The sequence below is a fragment of the Camelus dromedarius genome, chromosome 4, assembly GCF_036321535.1.
Source record: "Camelus dromedarius isolate mCamDro1 chromosome 4, mCamDro1.pat, whole genome shotgun sequence".
Lineage (NCBI taxonomy): Eukaryota > Metazoa > Chordata > Mammalia > Artiodactyla > Camelidae > Camelus > Camelus dromedarius.
In genome coordinates, this window is record NC_087439.1 from 54,243,941 (window position 1) to 54,268,802 (window position 24,862).

A 24,862-nucleotide genomic window follows, 5' to 3' on the forward strand; every position below is an offset into this window, starting at 1 on the left:
TGGTGATTTGGTACTTACAGTGTATTGCAAAATAACCACACCCACAGTGTTAGCTAACACTTCTATCACGTCACATGATCACCATTTTTCTGTGGTAAGTACATTTAAGAGCTACCTAACTAGAACATGCAAGTATATAATACAGCAGTATTAACTAAAATCACCATGCTGTACATCAGGTCCCCAGAACTTATTTATCTTTAATCCAACATTTGTACCTTTTGACCAATATTCCTAGTTTTTCATTTCACATGTGCTTGATCCTCACAAATCTCAATATATAATATATATAGTAATAATGTATAACATATATTAACTATAGAGAGTGGGAATTTAATCATCTTCGTTAAGCAGAGAAAATGAAAAGTGTTTATATGATCTATAACAGTGGTCAGCAAACCATGGCCTTGAGCCCAAATCTGACCCCCGACCTGCTTCTGAAAATAAAGTGATACTGAAGACAGCCCTGATCTTTCATTTACGTATTGCCTATGGCTGCTTTATGGTGGATTGGCAGAACTGAGTAGTGACAGAGCCCATAAGGCTCACAAAGCCTTAACACATTTACTATCCAGCCCCTTAACGAAAAAAAAAAAAAATTCTGATCCTGTTCTACAGCAGTTTTTCTTCAAGAATCATATTTAAATAACCAATTTAAAACTGTTTTTCTCACTTTATGGTGCCAAAATTAATAGTCCAATATATCATATGTACATTTTCTATGAGAAATCTGCACACTACAAGAGGTGAAATACAGAATTTCACAGCATTCAATGCTACCACTTTGTAATATAGGAAGCAGCATATCAAAGTATGCATGTTGACAATAAAATAATTAGGGGAATTTTGACTTATTGATAATGATGTGATTAGCCTGAAACTGAGAAGTTAAAAAAAAAGAGTCTCTTTTCCAAGTGAAGCTAATAGAGTTCTAATTTAGTATGATGCAAGTCCGTTTCTATCAGTATTTCAACTTAGCGTGCACGTAGACAGCTCTTAAGAGAAGTGACTATCAAATAATTCTTACAGCCTTAAAATACGCACTAAGGCTGACTTAACCTTACTTTTGGACATCATTTCCTATCAGGGAGTTTTACACTTGAGCGCAAATATTTGGCTCTTTTTTTAGAAACATCTTCTTCAGATAGGATGTGCTATAATTCTATGATATGTAATATAAAACTATACCAATGATAATAGATTCTCACCAGTTGAACAAATGAAGTAAGTACAGATTCTCTGGAAGACATACATACCTTTAAACTATTGCCTGCCTCCTACCTTTTTACTCTTAACATATTTAACTTTGGAGAAATGAGAAAAAACCAGACTCCCATTTATTATTGCTAGAAATTTGAGGGAAATTTAATTCAGAACGTAAAATAAGGAACTGATATAGATAAATGAAACACGAATATGTAGTAAAGCTAGAGATTGTTTTTAAAAATGAAACTTCAACATTTTAACTGTCAGGATGCTTTGTTTTAGTTTTTATTTTGAAGTATTCAGCTAATTAAAAAATAATGGGATCTTTCCCTTAAAGACCCAAAACTCAACATCTTTCTAAAAAGGAGTATGCAACCACCTTTCACGTGTCTTTTCATGGCTCTCTGATACTTCTTGCGGGCCTTATCAGTAGCAGTTACATTCAGGTGCTTATGGGTGGCATCTATTCCAAAAACTGACCCTATAATGTATCTCCTGAGTATTACCTTTATTTACCCCTTTTCAAGTGTTACTTATAGCTTAATTAAACCAAATAAAAACATTGATGATCTACTAAATTCAAGGCATGAATACAGTTTGAAAGAAAATCTTACTTAACATTCTCCATTAGTTAGGGGCAAGATACTCTTCCCTCAAGGACTGGGCAATTGGGACAAAGATGAATAGAGCCAAGATAAAAAAAAATTCTATTCTATTTGTTCATTTTCTACTCTTGTTTATATCTCAGTGGTTTCAGTAGCTTTCTGGCTGGTTCCTTTTAAGAAAACACATAATGTCAAATTGGACATAGAAGTTCAATGGCTAAGTACTTAGTAAATGTTAGTTCCCTTTCTTTCTTATCTTACTTCTTTACCCTTCCCTTCTGTCAGGTTTTCCCAAGTCATAATCACTCTCCTCACCCTTGGTAGATTTTTTTTTTTTTTAAATTACAGTGCTTTTAAAACTGGTTGACGTTAGTTCTGCAGGAAGAGGGAGAAAGTGTGACCAGGAATCTCTCACTGCTTCTTCAGGCCAAAAAGTTTCCCTTAAATTCATTTCAGACCTTACTCACTTTTCAGCATTTTTTAAAGTCATATTTTAAAGCACTTGCTTGTACCACTAAGATGATAATTACCTTATACTGGAGTTCCTTATTATGGTCCTCATTAGTTTGCAAGTTTTTTGGTATCAGAAACAAAATCTTAGTACTCAATTCTTATCTGGGTCAAATGAAGCTCCCTGTAGAAAAAGCACAACACAACTATTTATTGAATGAATAAAAGTACATGGAGTGAATGATTCTTAAATTTAAGTATATTTAAAATTTTATATAACCTGTCAGTAATAAGGGCACTATGGTTAAAAAAAATTACATTTCAGTAAGTTTTATAAATATATTTTATTTGCAGTTTAATTCACTAGAAATCACTTTAACAACAAATATTTCTAAAATTATGTAAGTCTATTCACATGTCTATGCACACATACATACACATAGGTGAACTCGGTTTTTCATTGAGATTTTCATGTTACAAATGTATTTTATAAAATGAGAAGTTTTGGTAAAAAGATTGGTAGTATCAAAAGTTGTTTTGATCAAGCCAAATTGACAGCTAAGGCACTTTCATGTTGATAGCTGAGTCAAGACTATCTGATGGGGAAACCAGGAATTCTAAAAAAAATTATAGACGTTGGCAGTCACATTTAAGTATTCTGCAGTTAAAAGCAGCAACAGTTTATTTAACAGGTTGCTCAGAATCAAGTGGAACTTACTGTTTTGGTATTTTGCCTGACTTTTTTTCCATTTACAAATGAATCAGTGCCCTGTAGAAGCAGTTTTTTAAAAAATATAGCCAAAATGAAATGTCCTAATTTCACCAATATATTTTATTAACTGGAATGTTAGTACTCTTTAATGCCATTTGCCTGACACTGGGTTTGTGTATTTCTTCACACATTCTGTTAAATGAACACCTGCCAAGGCAAATATCTGACTGATATTTATACCAGATTGTTTCTATGTAGGAACACTATGTTACACTGCTTGCTTCCTTGAAGGAATACAGAAGATTAGGAGTTGCGAATGTGAATACAAACTTTGGTTTCTTTTTTTGAACTGCTACCTCAAAGTAGAATTTTCTAAACTGAAATTTACTGATAATAAAAGATTCTCACAAACCAGAATCTAAATAAACAAACAAACCAAAAAAAAACCAAAACTGTTCAAATCTTGAATCAACCCTCGATACTAATTTTTAGTAAACATAAACCAATTTTTTTCATCAGAAAGTATCTAAAAATATTGACCTAATACAACAATAGGAACGCCAAAATAGTCTAGGCGTGAATCTTTTTTTCATTTGTTTTGAGTACTGCTTGCATTATGAGGCTTTGTACTTTATACAGATGGTCTCTGAAGATCAAGTTCATTGCTTTTAAGGTTGAGGAGACTTGCGCAAGTCTGAGCAGAATGAAGAGAGCAGAGCCAAGGCCAGGGTTTCTGCTGTTTCTACCAGTGCCTCCAGAATTCCTCCAACGAGCCACAGGAGCTCCTGGTGGGGCTGTGGAAGGGCCAGGCAGGCAGGGCTCCCGTGTCTTTCCCCTCAGGCACTGCACTCTCTTTAACAACTGCATCTCTCACAGATTTGAAATTCTGGGTAAGATGAGTTTGAAAACAACAACAACAAAACCCAAAACTCCGTTCCTAAAAAATAAATTTGAAAACCACTGTATTAGCTTGTGTACTCTACGGATGAAAGAGGGGAAACATCACAAAGACCCGAATCTGAAATGATGTCCCTGTTAGTAGCCAACATGGAAAACACCAAAAACTACATTCCAAAATAAGAGAAAAGGGGTCCTGAATGTAGTTTTTATACAAGTAAAATCCTGTTAGATTATTTTTTTCTTTTTCTTGTACTTTGGTTATTGACTTAAGTGTTTCTGGAAATTTGAATTGCACAGAAATGAACAATGAGTAAACAAAGCTTGGTAGAGAAACTTCCGATGTGTTTCAGAATTCAAGAACAGGTGGAGCATATAGAAAAGCATAAGAATAACTAGACATGAGAACAGTGGAAAGTTAAACGGACATACTGACAGTAAGAGCACCATATGGACTAAAAGAGGCAGAAGAGCTTTCTGGAAGAGGCACTCAAGAGTCAAAGGCAAAGGAAATGGTGTTCCTGGTGGAGAGAACAGCAGAGATGAAGGAGGGAAAAAGCAGGTTTATTGAAGAGGAAAAAGATCCAAAAGGAGAGGATTGTTTGTATCAGTGGGATATAAGCTTGAATTGGTAAAATGGGGTTATACTGAAGAAGTACGTTGAAGGCAACTGAGGACAATGCATTTGAAGTATGCATAAGGGCCTCTGGTACTCATCAAAAGAAGTGCTTTATGCTAGAAGGCTGGCAATGTGTTCTGAACATTCAAGGGATTTTCTTTTATTGTCTTAAATTACTGATGGTGGAAAAAAATGTAGGTGGTACTTCAAAAGATGCTAGATTGTTTTTACAGATTTAAAATCACATATGAAATAGTAAACACACATGGACATTCTATACTGTTCTCACAATTGTGTTATCCAAAAAAAACAAAAAAAACAAAAACAAACTTAGGAAGCATACACCATGACCTAATCCATTATTTTATGTCATATTTATGTAACATATATAATTTTTAAGTTTTATCACCCTTTTTGAAGAATTTGGAAAATACATGAAGAAATTTTACTTAATGATAAGCACTGTTTGAAAAATGATATTTATTTCAAATTAGTGTCTCTTAGGGTAGAAATATTATTTGGATACAGTAGAAAAATAATGTCTATTACTATATAATTAAAATTGAGGAAAAAAACTTTCCTTAGAAAGATTTGAATTAAATGACCCTAGAGAAGTGTTATTTTCAACTTATATCTTTTATTTATGTTTCTTCATTATGTGAGATGTGGAAACAAAATTTTCCTTATACTCAGGTTAATTCTTTAAAAAAGTGACTACTGTCAAAAGAAGTTATAATTATATAACAAAATGTAATTAATTTTAACACTGGATAATCTCTGTTGTATGGCCTTAATGTTAGGTGCTTTACCAAGTAAGAAAGTATCTGCCCATCTTTCTATCACATCTTCATTTGTCCTATAGTAACTAGTATATTCTGGACTAGAACTGACTTAGAGAACATCCAATCTAGCTAAACTGTGCAGAGGAAGACATTACATGTTATGCATTTCACACAAATTATTTTTATAAAGTATTACACAAAGATGTAAAACTATAAATTCAGAAAGCATAGCTGTATTTCATACTGAAGAACTTCCACAAAGAAGTCTTTTGAAAATACTAATTAGAATTTGTAAGTTGACACTTAGGGATGAACAATATGTGTTACTGACTTGTTCAGTGAGAGGGCTGATAAAACTGCATTAATGAGGATGTTTGTGGTTGTGAGTAACAGAAAATGCAGCAAGAACTGACTAACAGTAAGGAAGATTTGCCCAATATTAAAATGTTTCAAGTTAAGGTGGTCCCGGAGTTGGCTAATTCAGCTGCTCAATTACTTTGTTAATGACTTAGGACCTACCCAACTTTCCATTTTGTCATCCAGAGTATCTAGAGTTGTCAGGTTACATACAGGACATCCAGTTAAATTTGAATTTCAGTTAAACAGTGTATGTCCTATGCAATATTATTTGTTAGCTGAAATTTCAAATTTAACTAAGTCCCTGCATTCCTATTTCCTAAATCTGGGAAACGTATCAGCATCTTGGTCTTTCTCTGTAGGCTAACTCCACTCATGTCATAAGATGCCTTCCATATATCTCAGTATTATGTGCAGATACCAACATCCAGTGGCATAAAAAGGATTCTGTGCTAAGGAAGAAGGTGGAGGAGTGATGTTTGGTAGGTAACCAACAATATAGGTCACCAAGGCAAATCTGAGTTTTTGTTGACTAAAACTTAATTTCCTCTAGTATTAAGTAGTTCTTTACTAGCATGTAATTTAGCCTGCCTTCCTGTTCAGGAGTACCATTTTTTTTCTATTAAAATTTATTTTTTGTTTTTGAGGCTCTTAGTTTTGTTAAAACTGGGAAAGCCCTTATCACTGCATGTGAAATTATTAAAATAATTTTTATTGGGTATTTTGAACTAAGGGAAGAAAATGGCTCATTTGCACATCTCCCCCTTTCTACATTATTCCTAGGGCATATATTAGAGGTTCTCCATGTACATAGCTGCTGGTTCTTTCTTCCTCCTTTATATTAGTTCATATTTCTCAATGCCAAAACTTCAGCTTCCTGTGTTCCCTTCCTCCTTCCACTCTCCCACCTTTTAAAACGTATCCGTATCCTTAGAGCCTTATTTGTACTGCAGTGATAATGGTTTTATATGGGCTACATTAATTGTGCTAATATTTACTTTGCTAACGTGTTGGACCTCTGAGGTAATTTAAGGCTTTAATGATTTCAAAAGTTCAACCCCTTTAAGGACCTCTTCAGGAATGCTACCAGTTTACGCATCTTGGTAGAATGGCCCTTTTGGTTTCCCTATCACACTCACAGAGGCAGGTGGCTACGAGAAAGGCAGGTTGGCCTATATGACTCCACTGCCTGGAGTCTGTTCCTTATGTCAGCCTGGTCTCTCATCTTACACCATCTTTCATTCCCTCATCAAACTCACACTGCAATCCACTGGTTTCTGCAGCTGTTTTCTCCACCCCATTTCCTGTCTCATCTTGAGTGATTCATATGTGACTTCAGTATTTATAGAAATGCCCCACCCAACACCCTGGACTCCTCTGCTGCACAGGCCTTTAACTACTTACTTTGGACTTCAGTGAGCTACTACCGGTGTTACAGCCCGGTGCTACCTAGTCTGCCCAGAATCTCCTCACCTCTCTTAATTATGTTTCACAATCATACTGTCTTAATCTGAGTTTCTGCTCTTTTCAACTATCCCTCTTCCCTTCTTCTAGCAAGCTAACTCTTTGGCTTCACAAAGAATCTAAAACTTCAGGAAAATAGCAAAGATTCAAGTCTCTGAGCCCTTCTACAACTGTGCTTCCATCTCTCCTGCCCTACCTCTTCCATCCAACCTGTGTTCTCTGCTTTATCTCATCAACCAACCCCTTCACTTTCATCACACTCAAGCTCTGAGCTCCTCTCCTGGATGACTTTAAAATGTTATCTTTTGAAATTCCACACCTATGTACCTATGCCTGCTATATAAAGTTATACCACTGCCAGTAGCACTGCATAGCGGTGACGAGCATGGACTCTGGAGCCAGATCACCGAAGCTCGGTTTCTGGCTCCTCCACTAGCTGGGTGCCCTCTGCAAGACAGCCTGACCACTCTGCATCATTCTCTTCACCTGCAAAAAGGGAATAATAACCAAGCATGTCTCATAAAGACATTATAATGAATAAACGAGATAATATTTATAAGGTGCTTAGAGGTATATAGAATTATTAAATAAATAAGTGTTTTACTTCTCTTTTGTAGTTTTGATTCCATTTTTAATAACAGCGATTCCAAACCTTCACACTAATTCTCCAACTAGCTCATGCTCCATCACTTCAGCAGATGATCTGGCCTAGTTCTGAGTATACATAGGACACTAGGTGTGAATTCCTTTAAATTACCTTCCCCCTGAAAATTTAAACATACTGGTGCATTTATATCTCCTCCCAATCTAAAAAAGAGAAATCACTTTCTAAAATTAATATTCTGCCTCTTCTCAATATCTTATCCTTTCAAATACCTAATGTTTTCTGTGTACATTTAACCTTTCTCTGTCTACCAATTTCTGTCTTTACCCAATAATCATGTTTTACTCCCATGCATTCCCCTCAAAAAATAACCATAAATCAGCCCTATGTTTCTTTTTAGCTCTTTTCCTATCTCCAACCTTCTCTTCATCAGTTGTCTACATTTACTGTTTCTATCTTTACCTCTCTCATGACTGTGTTACTGAGAAATGACAATAATTGTAAGGTGGTCTAATATTAAAAATAGTGAGAATGAACTCAGAGGAATCAAAACTTCAGCGCTTGGCTTTTTCCCAGCCTTAGCCAGACATAGATATTCATGATTTTGAATGCCTGTATATTTATATAATGGCTTTCCTGCTCTTTTGTTCTGTCTTAGCCAATTAATTGTTACTGTTTGAATACCCCTGCTATTTCCTGTTTCCCGGTCCTAAAAGGAATTAGTCCTACAGACTACCACTACAATCGAGGCTTCCCTCTGCACCATTCCACCACAATTATTGTCAAGGTCAGCAATAACATCTCTACTGCCAAACCAAGAGGTCAATTCTGTCTTCATCTTAATCAGCTTCTCAGGAAGTTGGTGGAGTTAACCATTTCCTCTTCCTTAAAACCTTTCTTCAGTTGCCTTCTGGATACCACTTTCAGTTCTCCTCCTTCCTTGCTAGTTGATCTTTCTTAGCCTTCTTTGATGGATGCTTTTCATTTATTTGTCTCTATAAAGTGTGGGGTACCCAAGAAACTATCCTTAGACATCTTATCATTCTTCACCAATTCCCCCCTTGGTGGTCCCAACTGATTATTTAACTTAGATACCATCTGTATGCTGATGACTCCTAAACTTCTATTCTAGTTCAGATTTTCCCCTTGAAATATATACTCATATATACAAATGCCTACTCAACCTATCCACTTGGATGTCTAACAGGCTCTTCAGACTTAACACACTGAACAAATTTTGTTTCTCCCAGGACTCCTCCACCTTTAATCTTCTCCACCTCAGTCAGGGAGGGTGCGTGAACTTAATAGTTTATACTGGTTAAAGAATGAAAGCCAGTGAAAGAAACTGAGAAGTAATAAAATACAAAAATGTAAGAACAAGAAAGGAATGAGAGGAATAGTCAATCCTGTCAAAAGCTATAAAGATACCTATAAAATGAGAACTGAAAAGATCCATTAGATTTTGCGTTTTAAAAGCCACTGATGATGACTGCCTCAATAGGTTTGGAACAGGAAGAGAGATGAACAGGATCATACAGAAAAAAATGGCTGTCTGGTATTAATGATCACTCACACACACACACACACACACACACACACACAATTTAAGTCAAACTTTCATCTAGAGTGCGACCTCTCTACTGTATTTTCTGATTGCTTAGGCTACATTTCTTTTATGTCTTATAAGCACCTCATATCAATATGTCCAATAATGAATTAATTTCCCTTCTTCTCTTGTTCTCCTTACTCTCAAATGAATTAATGCCACATGCCTAATCCTTCTAAATCCTCTATCATCTTGAATGACACCAATACATATCCATGTACCTAAAGGAGAAAGCAAACCTTGGGGATCATTTTGTTTTCTCCTTCCCACCCACTTCTGATTTGTCAAATCTGATTGTAGTCCCTATCTCCAACTGTCTAACTTGAGTCTTTATAAACCTCTCTCTTCCTACCCCCTCAAACTAATAAGTCTCCTAACTGGTTCCCGTGCCTGAGGACTTCTCATGCCCTATTCTTTCAACTATATAGTTAGTTATAGTTATCTTTCAATAAAGCACTTTAGTTAAAAACTGAAAGCTGCTTCCAACTTCCCACTGGCAATAATGCACTCCCTTAAAAGAGCACATCAAGATCCTTACAATTTGGCTCTCATCTACCATTACAACCTGTTTGTGACAGTTCCCCACTTGCCTTACATAATCAGACTGAAGTACACTGCATGGGGTCAGACACACACTTCCCACACTTCTACCTCTAGAATACCTAAACTTTTCAAAGGTCAACTAAGTTTTTCTCCTTAAATTGTAAATACAATTTCAAAGGGTTTGGAAAATAAAAGAAAAAATTTAGCCGTAATATTGTCATTTAACACAACATCTTTGTTTATTTCCCTCCTAACAGTCCTCTATGAATGTACATATTTGTATAATAAACATATAATTTTGCATAATATCCTCACATATTTTAGCCACTCCTTGTCATGTTGCAGAATAAAAATATTAAAAATTATAAAATATTATTTTGAGAAAAAGGAAAAAAAATGAGAAAAAAAAAAAACCAAGGGTGGGGAGAGAATCGAGCTCTGAATAAGGTTTAAGTTGCATACCATGATGACCTACTCATCCACCACGGGTGAGCCACACATTTGGCTCTCAGTTTTCTAGTTGTCAATGTAAAAACAGAAACTTTGTCAGTTATCTAACTCCCAGTGCCCAAGAGATTAAAAAAAAAAAAAGTCCTGGTAATTGTAACTCTTCTTGGAACAAATATTGTAGAAAGATATTTCTCCTGAGGTCTTCCTAAAGAGAATACAGGGTGATATACTTAACAACTTCTGGGAAGACTCCTTATTAGAGACGGTACAGCTCACTTCACGTCATTGTTCATACTGAGAATTAATATAGGCAGATGCCATGGCACAAGTCACTGAACAATTTTGTAAAAACCATCTTTTTGGAAATCACTTGATACTATCAAGACACCCAGCTCTTTGCTGGTCTGCTTTAAGTCATGGGTAAATATAATGCATTAAAATGCTCACATATCATGTATGTTATACAGTCATAGTAGTGGCTGAATTGTTATCTTTTAGAAAAACTTTTTGAATATTGTTCCTCTTCAAGATAGAGTTTTAAATAGTTCTTAGGTCAAATCTTAAAATGTCAGATTCTATATTGCACAGCTGAAGCTTGCTTGGAAGAGCAGATTTTAGGCTGAGAAGCAAAAACTCCCTCTTTTTTATCATGAATGTTGTTTCCTTTGGGAAAGTCCTCTGAATATAAGAATGCGGCTGGGGTCAGAGATGTTATAGTATTGGGCTTCTGTATCTAATACAGAATGTTATCATAGAAGGACTCAAACAAAAGCTGAATAACATACTTGCTCACAGAGATTCTCACTGTCTCCAATCTTGAGTCCTCTCTAGAAATTGGGCTTGGTGGAGCTACAGATTTGGGGCCAGAAGGATCAACTTTTACTTCTCTGATTTACATGCTAGTAAGAAGCCTGGATACTAAAATCTTTTTTTTTTTTCTTAAACATTCTTTGAGTTTTTCAGAAGACTGATAAGATAAAGCAATTTTCTACCTTTGCCTTTATCAATATTTGTAGGACTGTTGAGATATGGATTCTTGTCCCTTATTAATTCTGTCACTAACTGACCTTTTGAGGGCTTCTTAAAGTTTCTGAGCTCAGTTTTCCTCCCTTGTAAAATGAGGGAGTTGTGGTAGGTAACTGCCTCCCTAGGATTCCTTCCACTTATGAGTCATACTGACCCTTGGCCCATCAGCTGTAAGTGGAGAATCCCCTCAATCTGATGAGAGTGATTGCTAATGTTTCTCTAATAATGGACCTAGCGTACTACAAGACAGTCACACATCTTGGGTAAGAGCAGGGGCTCTGAAGAGGAAAAGTCCTGGTTCCACTCTGTCCTTTACTAGTGTGTGGCCTGGAGCAAGTATTAACCTCTCTGAAGCTTCCCTATCTGTAAAGTGAGACTAATATAAGCCCTTACAGAGTTGTTGTATTAAGTGAGACGTTGTAAATCCAGGCCTAAATACAGTGTCTGGCACAAAGCAAGTGCTCAATCAAAAGTATCCGCTTTCAGTACTGTTATTTCCTTGGGTCCACTGAAACAATTTCTCTTCTAAATAGCATTTTTCCAAGTTGAATATCAGCACTAGTGTAATTACAGTCTTTAAAGGTTTTAAGGTGCCAACTTGGGCTGACTTGTTTTAAACAAATTGGAAAGACATAGGCTCAGGGGATTTTTAAAAAATTAAGCAAAACAACCTGTGTGCTGACCTTTACCCTGTGGTTCTTTTATTAATAACAGTCTATTAACAAACACAACTTTAAGCTTTGATTAGTACTAATGTAATCCAGGCCAAATATGCTACATAACAGCAGTAATAAATTTCTTGCCCCAGAGAAATTTTAATGGAGGTTTGTTTCACTTTTCTGTTTGTTTTGAAACAAGATTGTGGAGAAGTTCTTAGTTTGGGGTTCCCATCAATAGATACTAGGACTCTTTAATTTCTGATCACATGTAGATTGTATTTCAATACAACTAAATATGATAAAATCATTCTTTGATAAGAAGGATAAGCTTTGAAGGCTGTGTAAGTACTTATTTTATAGTTTTAAAACAATTGCTTAACAACAAAAGGAAAAAAATTCCCCCAAATGTGGGAAATCAGAGTTCTTTGCTGTGTGCTTAACTACAGCAGGAAATATGTGTTTGTTTATTATGACCCTTAATGCTTCCACAGCCAGATTAACTTTCAAGCACAGAGTTTTCATTCCACTTAACCAACAGTTGTCACCCTGACTGTGGAAACTGATAATCTGCAGGGAGTTCAAGGAGAATACTTGCATAATTACATTCTACTAGAGCCTGCCTTGTCCCCACAGTTTGGGGATAGACTCTTTGTGAACAGGGAACACTTCTAAGAGTAGGGCCCCCTACAGGGTGTATTAATTAGCTCACAGTAATGTGCTGGGTCAACCTTTGTCAAAGTTGACTTTCAGGGACTATCAAATTTGATAGAGAAGGAGTTCTGAATTACCATTATATGTTTAAGAATGTCTCCTTGTTGATTCTAGGTTTGTCCTCATTCATGAGATGTGAGGCTCTACTGATTTGTAACAAGTTGGGGGAAAACAATCACTTATATTTCTGCTGGAAAGCTCTCTGCAGGATAAAGGGTGAGTAATATGTTTTATAGATAGATAATTAAGAATCTACATGGATTCATAAGTCTTGAATATCTGCATGTTAAAAACCCCAAACTCATCAGGCCATTTGCTGTATAGACATATTCAATTTTTACAGTTCTTAGGAACTAGCTTATTATTTTCTGTCTCAATAGCTCTATTTTCTTTAATATTTTAGTGTTTGATTAATTCTCCTAGAACTACACTTATTTTAAAAGCAGTTTTAAAGGACTGCATTCTGAATTTATACACAACTTTCTAAGAATTGCCTATAATCATTATTTATTTGTCAAAATGATTTAATCAGAAGATTATTACGTGGGTACAATCTTATAGCTTCTGAATTAAGGGAGACCAGGGGAGGGGATTTAAAACTGTCACTAAGCTATAAGGGATCTACTGGCTTTGCTCACCATCACAGCTCTGGCTGAAGTAGAGTGGGCTTTGTTTTGATGTACTACCTGATCAAGCTTGAATTTTGGTTAGTGATGGTAAGGAAAGTTGGTAGAGTTTAATGTAAAGAATAGCCAGAAATGGTTTAGCAGAATCCCATCTGAGCCTGGCAGAAACCCTGCTCTCTCCCCATTTTGTCCACCGTCAAACTTGCCAAGCCTTGTTCACTTTGGCTTTATTTTAAAAATGCATTTCTGGTGAGTGAGGAAAGGTTTTGTACTGTGTTTTCAATGACTCACCCAAAATAACTCCATTCAACTTGTAAATGGTTCTGTTCTGAATGCAGATTGTGTTTGTTCTGAGATGGGCATGAAGGGGCTGCAGAGGGGAGATTAGAGAGGGGAAACAAGGTGGGAGAGGCCAGAGCAGTTTACATTTATTCAGATTCAGGAACACATCAGAATTATTTTTTAAAAAAAAGTTTTGTGTGTGGGGGGAGGCGGAGTGTGTGTGTGTTAAAGAACCATTTATGAGGTCGGTAACATCTAAAATTTTTAAAGATACATCAGTATTACACAGATACTTGGTTCTTCTAGTCACCAACCTCTTTTTCTCATCCTCATAAAATGTGGAAGGGGAGATTTACATGTAAATATATAATTTCAAATATATGCAGAGTGAAATCATTTTTTTAAAGTCCTAAATACCTTCAAATAGGAAGAATCATATACGTAACCTAAGAGCTAGAAATTAATCTTAAACTAGGAAGAAAATGTGTAACAATAAATTGATCATATACTAGAATAGTGTTAAAACTAGGAAATGTAAATTTAAAAAATGATATCCTCTTGTTATGTACTGCAGAAAAATGTTTACTATCAGATGGCATAGATTGAGCATTTGATATTGATAGGTACACCTTTTCTAAAGCTTTTATGATTCAAAATGTCAGAGATATTTAAAAGCAATTATTTTAGGGCAGGACTGAAAAGGAAAAGAAGTGCTCTGATTTAAACTAGAGCATTAAAGCTTCACAGATGAATGAAAAACATTTTGGCTTTCCCATGTGTTACTATGTCCAGTTACGAGGATTTCACAACCTTCTTTGAGTTGTTTCATGAATTCATGAAACAGACTAAATAAAGCTTATTCTGTTATATAATCCTGCTTCACTCTGTTGTTGATAAAGAATAGATGGGCCATTCTTACCTGTTGCTCAGAAACACCAGAGAATTGAGCTACTGGAAAGAAAATAAGCAGCCTACAAGGTTTTACCATGAAGAGGGTAAATTTAGCATTAAGTGGCAAACTGAAGAAATCGTGATCTGGGAATGGTGAAATGAGTGATAAACGACAAGTTTTTAACATGCACAAAATCACAAAGTGTATAAACTTATCCAGATTATGTAAATAACTTACAAGGCAAAGTTTCAGTGGTAGTAACACCTGCTTCTTCTGGTCTGTACTTGGGAAAACGAGGAAAATCAAAACATCAGATTGTTATGCTGCACTAATGCTTACTTATGAGGACAATGACCTAGCATAATAGGAGTTTTTGGTAACGTGGAAAAACCCAAAGAATAAGCAATAGGTTTAAATTATAGACCTTAAACATGCAATTTTATTACTTTAAAATATACACCATAACCAGAAATATTTTAATGGTTAATAATGACTTATAGGACTATATCATAAAACTAATCTAAGTCAGACTGACCACTTTTCTCATAGTTCAATTATATGATTTGTAAATAAACCTTTGAAAGTTTCTGAAGAATTCAGCTGTTCAGTAACATTTTCCTTTCATTCTTTTTTATCCTATTGCAAATCATTCTGCTAGGATCCCTGGAAATGTTAATAGTTATATTGAGGGGGCCCAAAAGATAACATGTTGAAATAAATTTTAGAAACGCTGGGCTAAACAAAGTTAAACAGTTTTATTTTTTAAAAAAATAACTCTTGAGAACCTCTCAAGTCTTTAACATTCACTGTGATTGAGCTGGGGCTCAGGGAGGCGAGAATATAATATGGAGAATTTCCCAAACAAATTTTATGTAGCATTATTTTCTCCAGGCAATTCTACTGTTAAGAGAAAAGGATCTGGGAAGCGTCAGGTAAGTAGAATTGCAGATAAATAAACAGAGTAGCATTTAATATTTCAATTTGGTAAACTTCAACACTACCCCACTCTCTGATCAGATTCTGAATCATTAAGATTTGATGTACAAAAAAAATTAATTCCATAAATACTGAACAATACCATAACTAGGAACAAAATGTCTTTGCTTACCCAGTAGTAAATCTTGTTCTGTAATTTTGAGGCATGTATTAAGGCCTAGAAAAGCCAAAAAAAAAAAAAAAATTAAACTGAGCATGTTTCACTTTTAATTTATACTTTTCCATTGAAAATTGCTTGAATTTATCCCATTTTAAAAATTCAGCTACATAAGCATGAAGACAGATGTCATTTACTAGCATAAGAATAATCCCCCATATGAAATTAATTGATTTTTGCCTTCTGCAATATAATTCCAATAGCTATATTAAGCGCCTACTTTATTTCATTTGATCATCACATCACCTTGGAAAGGGTAATTATCATGATTGCTACTTCACTTATGAGGAACGTGAAAACCAAAGATATTAGCTGCCTTACCCTAGGCTATACAACTAGAAAGAGACAATTTCAAACTTCAGTCTGACACCAAAGATCCTACTGTTTCCACTACATCTTGCCGGATCGGATTATCCACATCTAATATAAATTTCTTTCTTCCTCCATCTAGTAGGCATTAGTGACTCAGACATTATTCTTTACATAGAAGTTCTGCAGTGTGGGTTGGCAGTTGATCTACAACACAGTACTTGTTTGGAAAAAGAAATCTTTGAAGTAGCAAAAAAGCTAGACTGTCCTCACGTGTGATACGACATTCATGATTGAGTAAATGAAACACCTGGGCATTTTTTAAAAATCTCAAAGTTGAGAATACAATTAAAACCCCTTACTTTTCAAAATAATTTGCCGTTTCAAGGATTTTCTACTCTATGACCTCTTATCATCAACGTTTTGCATTAAAAATCATCACGTAGAAGAAAACATTCAATTGTGCTATTGGAGATTCAACAACTGCTGTACTCTATTCTAATGTTACCTGCTGGTATTTTTTTCTCCCTTTATTAGTTGACTTGGTGGTGTGGTTTTTAAATATAAAATATGGTTCATTAGTCTCAAAAATTATTTTTTGTCTAAGAATATTTAAACAACAAAACTAAACAAAACATAATAGGCCAAAGAGAAATGACATAAAGCAAGTATTTTATCCATGACTGTCCATTCCAAATAATGTAAAGCAAAGAAATTTTACCTCAGTTGAACTCCATGTTCTTTGTAGGATCAGCACTGGACCACTTATTAAAAGCGTAAGGGGTGCAAGAAGAATATAGAATAACGTTCTTTAATCTCTCCATTTACAGTCTGGCTAGGAAGTCAAACACACCCTCAGTAGCCAGTCGTATTATTTACTGCACAGTTCAGTCCCCAAATCAATGAAACAGACACTCAGTTGTATACCAGGGAATGGTTGGAAAGATGTGACCAGGAGTGGTGGAAAGATGGTAGTCCAGGGAAAGTTCTGGCTCAGCTGGACCTGAGGATGATGAAGGTATGGGACAGAAAGAACAGGAATGAACTGAAAGGCAAGGATAGAGAGTCAACAACAACTTGGTTGTGGTGGAAATGATGAAATTGGGTAGGGTGAGGTCCATGAGGGCTCTGAATGAAACTGTGAAGAGGGTATACTTTGTTTTCTGTGGCTTCTAACCAGCCCCTTTCACTGCCTTCTCTCCAGATACCTCCCTCACTCTCTCTCCTGCTTACCTTTCCTATGGGCAGCAAGACTCTGGCCCATTTTGAAGGGCCATTAACTGTTAGTTGCATTTTGCTACAGATCTCTTGAAGGCTGAAAAGTCTTTAAGATTCAAAGAAAAGATTAATAGTGAAACTTTAAGCCAGTGAGATACCAGTATCACTGTTCTAACACGCCCTTGTATTTCACAGGCCAGAATGATACTATAATGGTTCTGGAAAGTTAGTCTGGATTTTAGATATGGTCTTGTGGATACTGGTGAACCATTAGAAGTTTGTGTCTGATGTTGAATAGGATTTTATAGTATTTCTGTTAATAAGATTTACAAAATAACAAAAGGGGAATGGCTCAAACTAATTGTTAAAATAGTTCTGAACCTTGACATGATTTGCAGCTTGTACCACCAAAATCCTAGCAAAATACTTTTTTCTTACTCTATTTTCCCTCACCTCTCTCCGTCCAATTTCAATGTGTAATTTCCGTATTAAATATTCTTTCTCAGTTCATTTTCATACATAACACAACCACGATAAATAACTTTCTTAGGCATGAAAGTAGCACTCCACGAAGCTTAGTCTTTTCCATTTTTGACGTTCCGACAAGAAATACCAATTACTCTCCTCTTTCTCCCAACTTTCTCCACAATTGCCTGGAGACAATTCTGTGGACTTCTAGAAGAATAATTTTCAGCGAGTCCGAGCAGACACTTGTTTTGACGCGGTGAAGAAGGGCGCTTAGTGAAACTTGGCCCTTCCACATTTCTTCTGTTTGGGGGTGAGGAGAACTTCTGAGGAAGCAAAGCTTACCAACAAACAAGCAAACAAACGTCGCCCACCGCTCGGGCCGCGGCGGGGGGAGGGTCTCCCCGCCCCGAGCGCGCCCCGCCCCGCCCCGCCCCGCCCCGCGCGCCCCAGGCCGGAAGGGGGCGTGGGACGCCGCCGAGGGAGGGGCGCGCTGACGCGCGGCGGCCGGCCAGGGCCCTGGCGCGTCAGGCGGAGGTGGGAGGTGGGAGGCGGGAGGCGGGAGGCGGGAGGCGGGAGGCGGGGGCCGTGGGGCGGGGAGCGAGGAGAGGGGGCCGGCCGGCGCTCAGCTCCCAGCCGCGCTCTCTCCGGCCACTCGCGTTCCCGCGCCGCGCCCGGCCGGCTTCATGTGAAGCGCTGGCCCTCCGCCCCCTCCCTCCCCTTCCTTCCCTCCCTCCCTCCCGTCCCCTCCTCCTCCTCCTCCTCCTCCCGCGCCCGCTCCCGCTCCCCGGGGCCCCCAGCCCGGCCGGGCGCTGACAGCAGGGGCGGGGGTCCCCGTTGCCGCCGCCGTGTCTCTCGCAGGCTCCGGCTGGGGCTGCGGAGCCCCCGGTGCGGCCATGGACCAGCCCCTGGTGGCGTCGGCGGAGGCGGAGGAGGAACTGGAGTGGCAAGTGGCGAGTCGCAAGAGGAAGGCCTGGGCCAAGTGCCGCGGCTCCTGGCAGGCATCGGAGACGGAGGACCTGTCCACAGAAGCGACGACGCAGGACGAGGACGAGGACGACGAGGAGGACCTTCCCGGAGCGAAGCTGCGGGCGGCCGCGGGAAGAGGTCGGTACGCCCGCGGCGCAGCGGCGGGAGGGGAGCTGGGGGAAGTTCGGGCTGGCGGGCAGGGGAAAGTCTCGTGCGCCTTGGGCGCCTGCTGTGAGGTCTGGAAGATCCTCCGGGGCTCCATAGGCCGAGGGGAGAGGGGACACTTCCGAGCTTTAAAGGCGCGCGCTTGGCGAGGCGTCTCCAGCGTCGACACAGACACATCGGTGCCCTCTTTTCCCTTCAGATGGTCACTAGGACGTGTAGCTTAGGCTGCATTTTGCCCTGCGTGGAGTTTTCTACTTGGGAATGTCGAGGGTGACCCCTCCATCAGAGTCTCCCAGGGTTAGGTAATGAGCTGTCCCCTTCCTCTGTCCCGCAGGAAACGTACCTAACGAGAAGATCGCGATATGGCTCAAGGACTGCCGGTGAGTCCTCCCTTGCGCCGCTCGCGTCCGGAGGGAGAGCCACGCAGATGGGACCCCCGAGCGGAGTAGCTCGGGCCGCCGTCCCTATGGGTCCCATGGGCGTTTGTTAGCTATAAACCGGAAAGTGAGCCGGCAGATAGCTTCCTCCTTTAAGCGATTAGAAATGGAAGTGCTGTGGCCGCTGATTATTTGGCGACCGTGTAGACTTCACAGTTGTTAGGACTTCAGCTCTGGTACATGATGTTAACATCAGAGATCAGAAACCTAAAACAGATAATCAAACCATGTTACTATGCTTGCCCTGTTTTTATGCGAAAGTATTTTCTCTTTCAGAGTGTTCTTTTTTGCTTTTGTTTTGACGTCTGTACATCTGGCATCGAATCATTTCCCTTTCAAATGTATTTTGGATGAGTTTGATTTAACGACGCTTACTGGGCTTTATGTTCATGCCTTAATTCTGTTGGGAGAGCTATTGAAACCAGCTAACTTTGTTCTTCTAGTTTACTTCTTGGACATGCGTTTGTCAGATGGTACTGGAATTCACAGAAGGGAAATACAGCTTTGAAGACTTTCAGGTTGCATAAATCTGTTTAATTACACGCTTTGGCAACTGGTACAAAAATGATAAAGTACAGAGGAGATGAACCATGTTGCAAGTAAATCTTCCTACAGTAAAATGTGTTTGTTTCACATTTAAATTATCTTTTTCCAACTTAATTTGCTACTTGTAAAATCTCCTATGAAGAATGTTGGCTTTTTAACTTTTGTTAAGCTGTTTGCTTCTATACTTATTTTTGCCATCTCAGTTTGGGCTTTTTAAAATCCTTCGTTCTAGTACAATAGTTTGGGAAGTCTCTTTTGGGGGAGGGAGAAGTGATTCTCCTATATGCCACTTTGTTTTTCTTCCCTAAAGATATAAGATATTGGCCACTACTCTGTTCATATCCTATTTTGGTGAATTGCCTGGAGCCTTGATGAATGAACCCTTGATTACAGAACTCCTTAACCTTTATTGAGGGTGTCATAGATGCTTCTGAGATTTGATAAAATATATGGACCTTCTCTCTAATGATGCACAAAAAAATGTTTAAGAGCAAGAGAAGAATCACTTATGTTTATTTTATGATGTACAGGAATTAAGATTATATAAGAGATTATATCAAGTAGGCAGTTAAGTGCATCTTGTAAGATAAATGCAATAGGGAAATGTTAACACTCACCAGGACTCTCTGAAAATTCCAGAAGTTTTGTTGCTAATCTTGGTTTATGTAGCAGATTCTATAGTCTGTTGCCTCTTCCCTCATGGGTTTTCTTTATAAGTTTTTTTCTTGTTCCCTACTATTGCACCTATTCTATACAAAAGGGACATTCATTTGTGCTTGGGAAAGCTAGAACAGTCTTTTACTGTTGGCTTTATTATCACAGATTTGACTTCTATGATATATGCAACTGTATTTTTTTTCCTTAGAATCCTTCCAGAGTCAGGCATCTATTTTGTATATTATGTACAAACGATCTGAAGACAGCATTCTTCCCCCTGTTAAGTTCTCAAATATTCTTTGTTTCCTTATTGCTTTCCATATCCTGAATAAAGATGCCATATTGTCTTTCCTTAAAGGGAGTCTTTATTTTGATAATGATTTTTTGGCTAAGTGGAAACAAATTGCCTGAATAACTAGCATTTAAGAAGGGATAGAGTTTTTGATAAGATTTGTAAGACCAATTTTAAGAGTGAGAGACTTGATTCGAAGGGGAATGTCAGTTATATTCTGCTTATTGGCCATTTTCTGTTGGTGCTGAGACCAGTAGAGACATCTGCAGGAGTAATGCAGTGTTTTGTCCTGTGAAAGTAGCCATCAGGGAGAGGAATGACTTTTTTGAAGGCATGAAGTATATAGTTTTATTAAAATATTGCAAAACCTTAGCTCAGAGGTTTTATCTTTATAGTTGTTCCTTATGATTCTTTTACATTTCACAAACACTAATTTTAAAGAACTGACATTCCTTGTGTATTTGTTTGCAGAAACTTTTAACATTTAATTAGCATTTCAGTAATATTCTTTGGAACTGATATTTTTACGATTGATCCCATGTCTGACGTGAATTTATAACAGGTATAAATTGTTACTGATAAAAGGCTGATATCACAGAATGAAACTTTTATAATAAAATAGACTGTTTCTTCCTTTAACGTAGTTTTGAGAAAGAAATGAAAACCATTTTGCATTAAAAAGACTTCTGAGTTATCTGTGCTTAACCACGAGAATGTGAAGGAATTTTTAGTGATGGCTAGTTCTTAAGGTAGACTCTCAAGCCAGCTTTTTACTAATTTTTTTTTCAAAGTTAAATGAAAGAATATGTGTATTTTTTTTTTAGTTTAAAAAGCATAAAATGAATCCCAAACTTCTCCATTTGTATCAGAAAAGATAACAGTTGGGGTAAGGGAAGCACTAAGTAGTGCTCTAAAATGCTAAATGAGATTTAAGAAAACTTTTGAGTTTTATTTTTAACTAGACTCTGACTTCTTAATTTTATTGAGAGAAAGATTTATTTTCTTTTAATCCTGTTTCCTGTTTCTAGGGAAAGGGTTGAGGGGAGCAGACATTTTCTTAATGCCTGCTGTCATTCTCTTTTCTTTTTCTGTTTTTGTAAAGAAAATGCCAGTTCATGTTGTTTGTAATTGCCATCCTCACTCTTAATTGCTGGCAGATGAGACGTGTGATTAAATCATTCCCGATGAGCTGACTTGATGATAGGTGTTTGCTTAGTAGGATATTACTTATGTAATCCACTTGCATTCCATGTGTGTTTGGGAGGAGAGTTAAACTGTGATTAGAAGCTTGCTTAGCTATAACCCTTTAAAGTGTCAGGCTGTGCAGTGACAGCTCTCCAGACAGCTTTTCAAGACTAAGATTTATATGTTTATGTGGTTTCAGTACCCCTTTGGGAGCGTCACTGGATGAACAAAGCAGTGGTACACTCAAGGGTAAGAGAAAGTTGCCTTTCTAAATCTATTCTTTATGAGAGTCCTACTTTATTTGTCCTCTGAGTGAAAGTATGTGTATGTGTGTATGTATATGAATTATAAAAATGATGTTCACGTTTATAAAATATGCTGTTCAAAGATAGAAACCAAAAGGCAGAAACCTTGTCATAAACCATAAAACAGTGGTGAGTTTAAACAAATTACCAAACCTTTCCACAATGTGAAACTAATTTTTTATTGTCCAGTTAGATATTATAAAGACTAATTAAGTACAGAAATATGATATGTAAACATGAGGAAACTATATATTGAGTGAATTAGATCAGCTTTAGCGTAGCATTTCTTTGCTTACATTAACTGAAATTGCCACACCTGACATTTTACCACCTGTGCGAGGCAGAATTCTAAAGTTCAAAGTACAACAAGAATTTGCAGGTAGTGGCAAGGCATATAAGAAACATTTATTATATCAGGAAGTCAAACTTGAGCTCCTGACTGAATATAAGGGAGTAAAAGGAATGATTGCTCTGGGATCTGCTTTTCCATGAAACTCTTGGGTAAGATATGTTACCTAATTGAACATCCTCAAAGGCATAATAAGTATAAGAAATAGCGTATAGGTTGGGGCTTCTGAAAGCTTACCTGGCTGCAAATTGTGTTTTCCTTTATGATAAAGAAAAGGTTGTATTTTCTTCTTGAAATTGTATAATCAGAATAATTTATGAGTGCATTCAAGTCTGAAACACTTTACTGTATCTTATATTTTGCTTGGTCAATTTGTTTTAACTAAAACAATGACTTTATATGGGGGTCAGGAAGAACAGAATACTGGGATGAATCTTCCGATGTTTCTTTCAGGCGTTCTAGTGAGAAATGGAGGAAGTTTTGAGGATGATTTGTCACTGGGAGCTGAAGGTATGTTTGTTTGGAAGAATTGTATTTTCATATAGTTTTAAAATTAAAAAAGAAAAAATGAGTGCTGAAGGCTTATGACCCTCAGAGCTAAATTTAAAAGGGCTTGAAAGTGGCTCAGGCACATTTTACAGAACCTTTTTTATGTTAATAATCCAGCCAGAGCTCCTAGGATGCCTGTAGGAAGGGCTCTAGAAAACCATTGTGAAATGTCTGTATGCCTACCTTGGACTTAAATGCTTGAAGAAACTATCTGGGGGCAAACAATGGTGATAGAACCAAGGGAAGAATTGTCCCGCAAAAGGAAGGAAGCTTAAATATTTATACGTGAGAATACTAAACTGAAGCTTATTTTGGTGTGAGGTAGTCTTATGTCAGACATAACAGCTGCAGCTTGTCTTTCTCTTTGCGTTTAAGTGCCTCCTGTCTTTCCTGCTTCCTCTTTTTCCAGATTTTTAGAAGATTGAAGGATAAAGACAAAATAGTTACTAGAATTTACTTGGAAATCATTATGCTGATGTCTATTCCAGACTGTATTAGGATTTTAAAATGTATTGTGCTGTGTTTAAATTTGGTCACGGATTATATAACTTTCTCCTGTGGATTCATAATAATGCTTTCCACAATGTAAAATTAAGACTTTTTAAAATCATATCCCTGTCATTTTAAGATTATTGGTAGCTATATAGCTTGGTTATTAATATATGCTTTTCAATAAAAAAGAATTAAGGATTTTATTAAATCTTTTTGAATTGTAGGTTGGTGAACAGTGAATTTATCCATTGGAGTTAATATCCTTGATCTTTTGCTGTTTGAAATCAATCTGTATGATAGATTACTTACTTAAAACCTTCTAACAATGAAAACTCTAGAATAGGTGACTATATTAGTTCTTATATTTCTGTTAATATACTTTCAAGGAATAAACTCCATAGAGTTTAAACTTATTGCTTCTCAATCAGTGTAGTTGAACATGCTGTTAACCTCTTAATGTTAAATGTTAAATGCATTTCAATGTTACTGTAAATAGCACTTTTGATATCTGCCTTAGTTTCACAATATGAAATTTTTTTTAAAGACTTTATTTTAGAGCAGTTTTAGATTCACAGAAAAATTGAGGAGGATGTATAGAGATTTCTCATATATTCTCTGTCCCTTACATTCATAGCCTCCTCCATTATCAAAATCCCCCAACAGAGTAGTACATTTGTTACAACTGATGAACCTAGAGTGAGGCATCATAATTACCCAAAGTCTGTAGTTTACCCTAGGGTTCACTTTTGGTCTTGGACATTCTGTGGGTTTAGACATGTATAATGGCACATATCCATCATTACAATATCATACAGTATATTTTCACGGCCCTAAAAATTCTCTGTACTGTGCCTGTTCATCCATATTGGATGAGTTTATTGGAAACCAGACCCTAAAAGGGAGTCCCAGAGAAAAGTGGAGCTATTATATTGTTTTACTGAGAATTGTTTTAAGATTGTTCTCATTCATTCAGTAAATATTTATTGAGTGTGGTATGTTAAACACCTTTCTGGTAGATATACAAAGAAATGTAAGAAATTGCCATGACTCTGCAGATAAGAAATGAAAAAAGAAGAAAAGTCTGGTGTGCTGAAATAGATACGTTGTTAATTATTAATTTCATTCTTTATGTTGTCTATAAAATTTCAATGCAGTGAAGTTAAGTCACTCTAAACTTAACATTTATCTGTTTAGAACTTATAAGTCTTGGATAAACTTGAAAGGCAATTTTTAAAAGAAAACTTTTGTTGAAATGAGTAGAAATTTTCAAAGTATGTAAA

General features: G+C 37.0%; 2 protein-coding genes across 14 annotated transcripts in view; one reads left to right on the top strand and one right to left on the bottom strand.

Moving 5' to 3' along the window:
- The window catches only part of NEUROD1 (neuronal differentiation 1), a 175,811-nt gene extending 157,748 nt beyond the window's left edge, over positions 1-18,063 (bottom strand). For 6 of the 9 annotated variants that reach the window (XR_004136758.2, XM_064484957.1, XM_031451761.2 and 3 more), the window contains exons 1-4: positions 16,675-18,063; positions 15,600-15,644; positions 14,729-14,774; positions 2,342-2,445 (exon numbers count right to left, since the gene is read on the bottom strand). The gene's annotated coding sequence lies outside the window, so the exon portion shown is untranslated. The remainder of the gene's footprint in view (positions 1-2,341; positions 2,446-14,728; positions 14,775-15,599; positions 15,645-16,674) is intronic. The other 3 variants (XM_031451763.2, XM_064484958.1, XM_031451760.2) reach the window with 3 other exon arrangements.
- The window catches only part of ITPRID2 (ITPR interacting domain containing 2), a 41,338-nt gene continuing 29,368 nt past the window's right edge, over positions 12,893-24,862 (top strand). For 2 of the 5 annotated variants that reach the window (XM_064484951.1, XM_064484953.1), the window contains exons 1-5: positions 18,498-18,743; positions 19,105-19,150; positions 19,651-19,725; positions 22,087-22,136; positions 22,995-23,051. In XM_064484951.1, the coding sequence (XP_064341021.1) occupies positions 18,533-18,743; positions 19,105-19,150; positions 19,651-19,725; positions 22,087-22,136; positions 22,995-23,051 (439 nt within the window). In that variant the 5' untranslated portion in view covers positions 18,498-18,532. Of the gene's footprint in view, positions 12,908-18,497; positions 18,744-19,104; positions 19,151-19,650; positions 19,726-22,086; positions 22,137-22,994; positions 23,052-24,862 lie in introns of those variants that run through there. The other 3 variants (XM_010991542.3, XM_064484954.1, XM_064484952.1) reach the window with 2 other exon arrangements.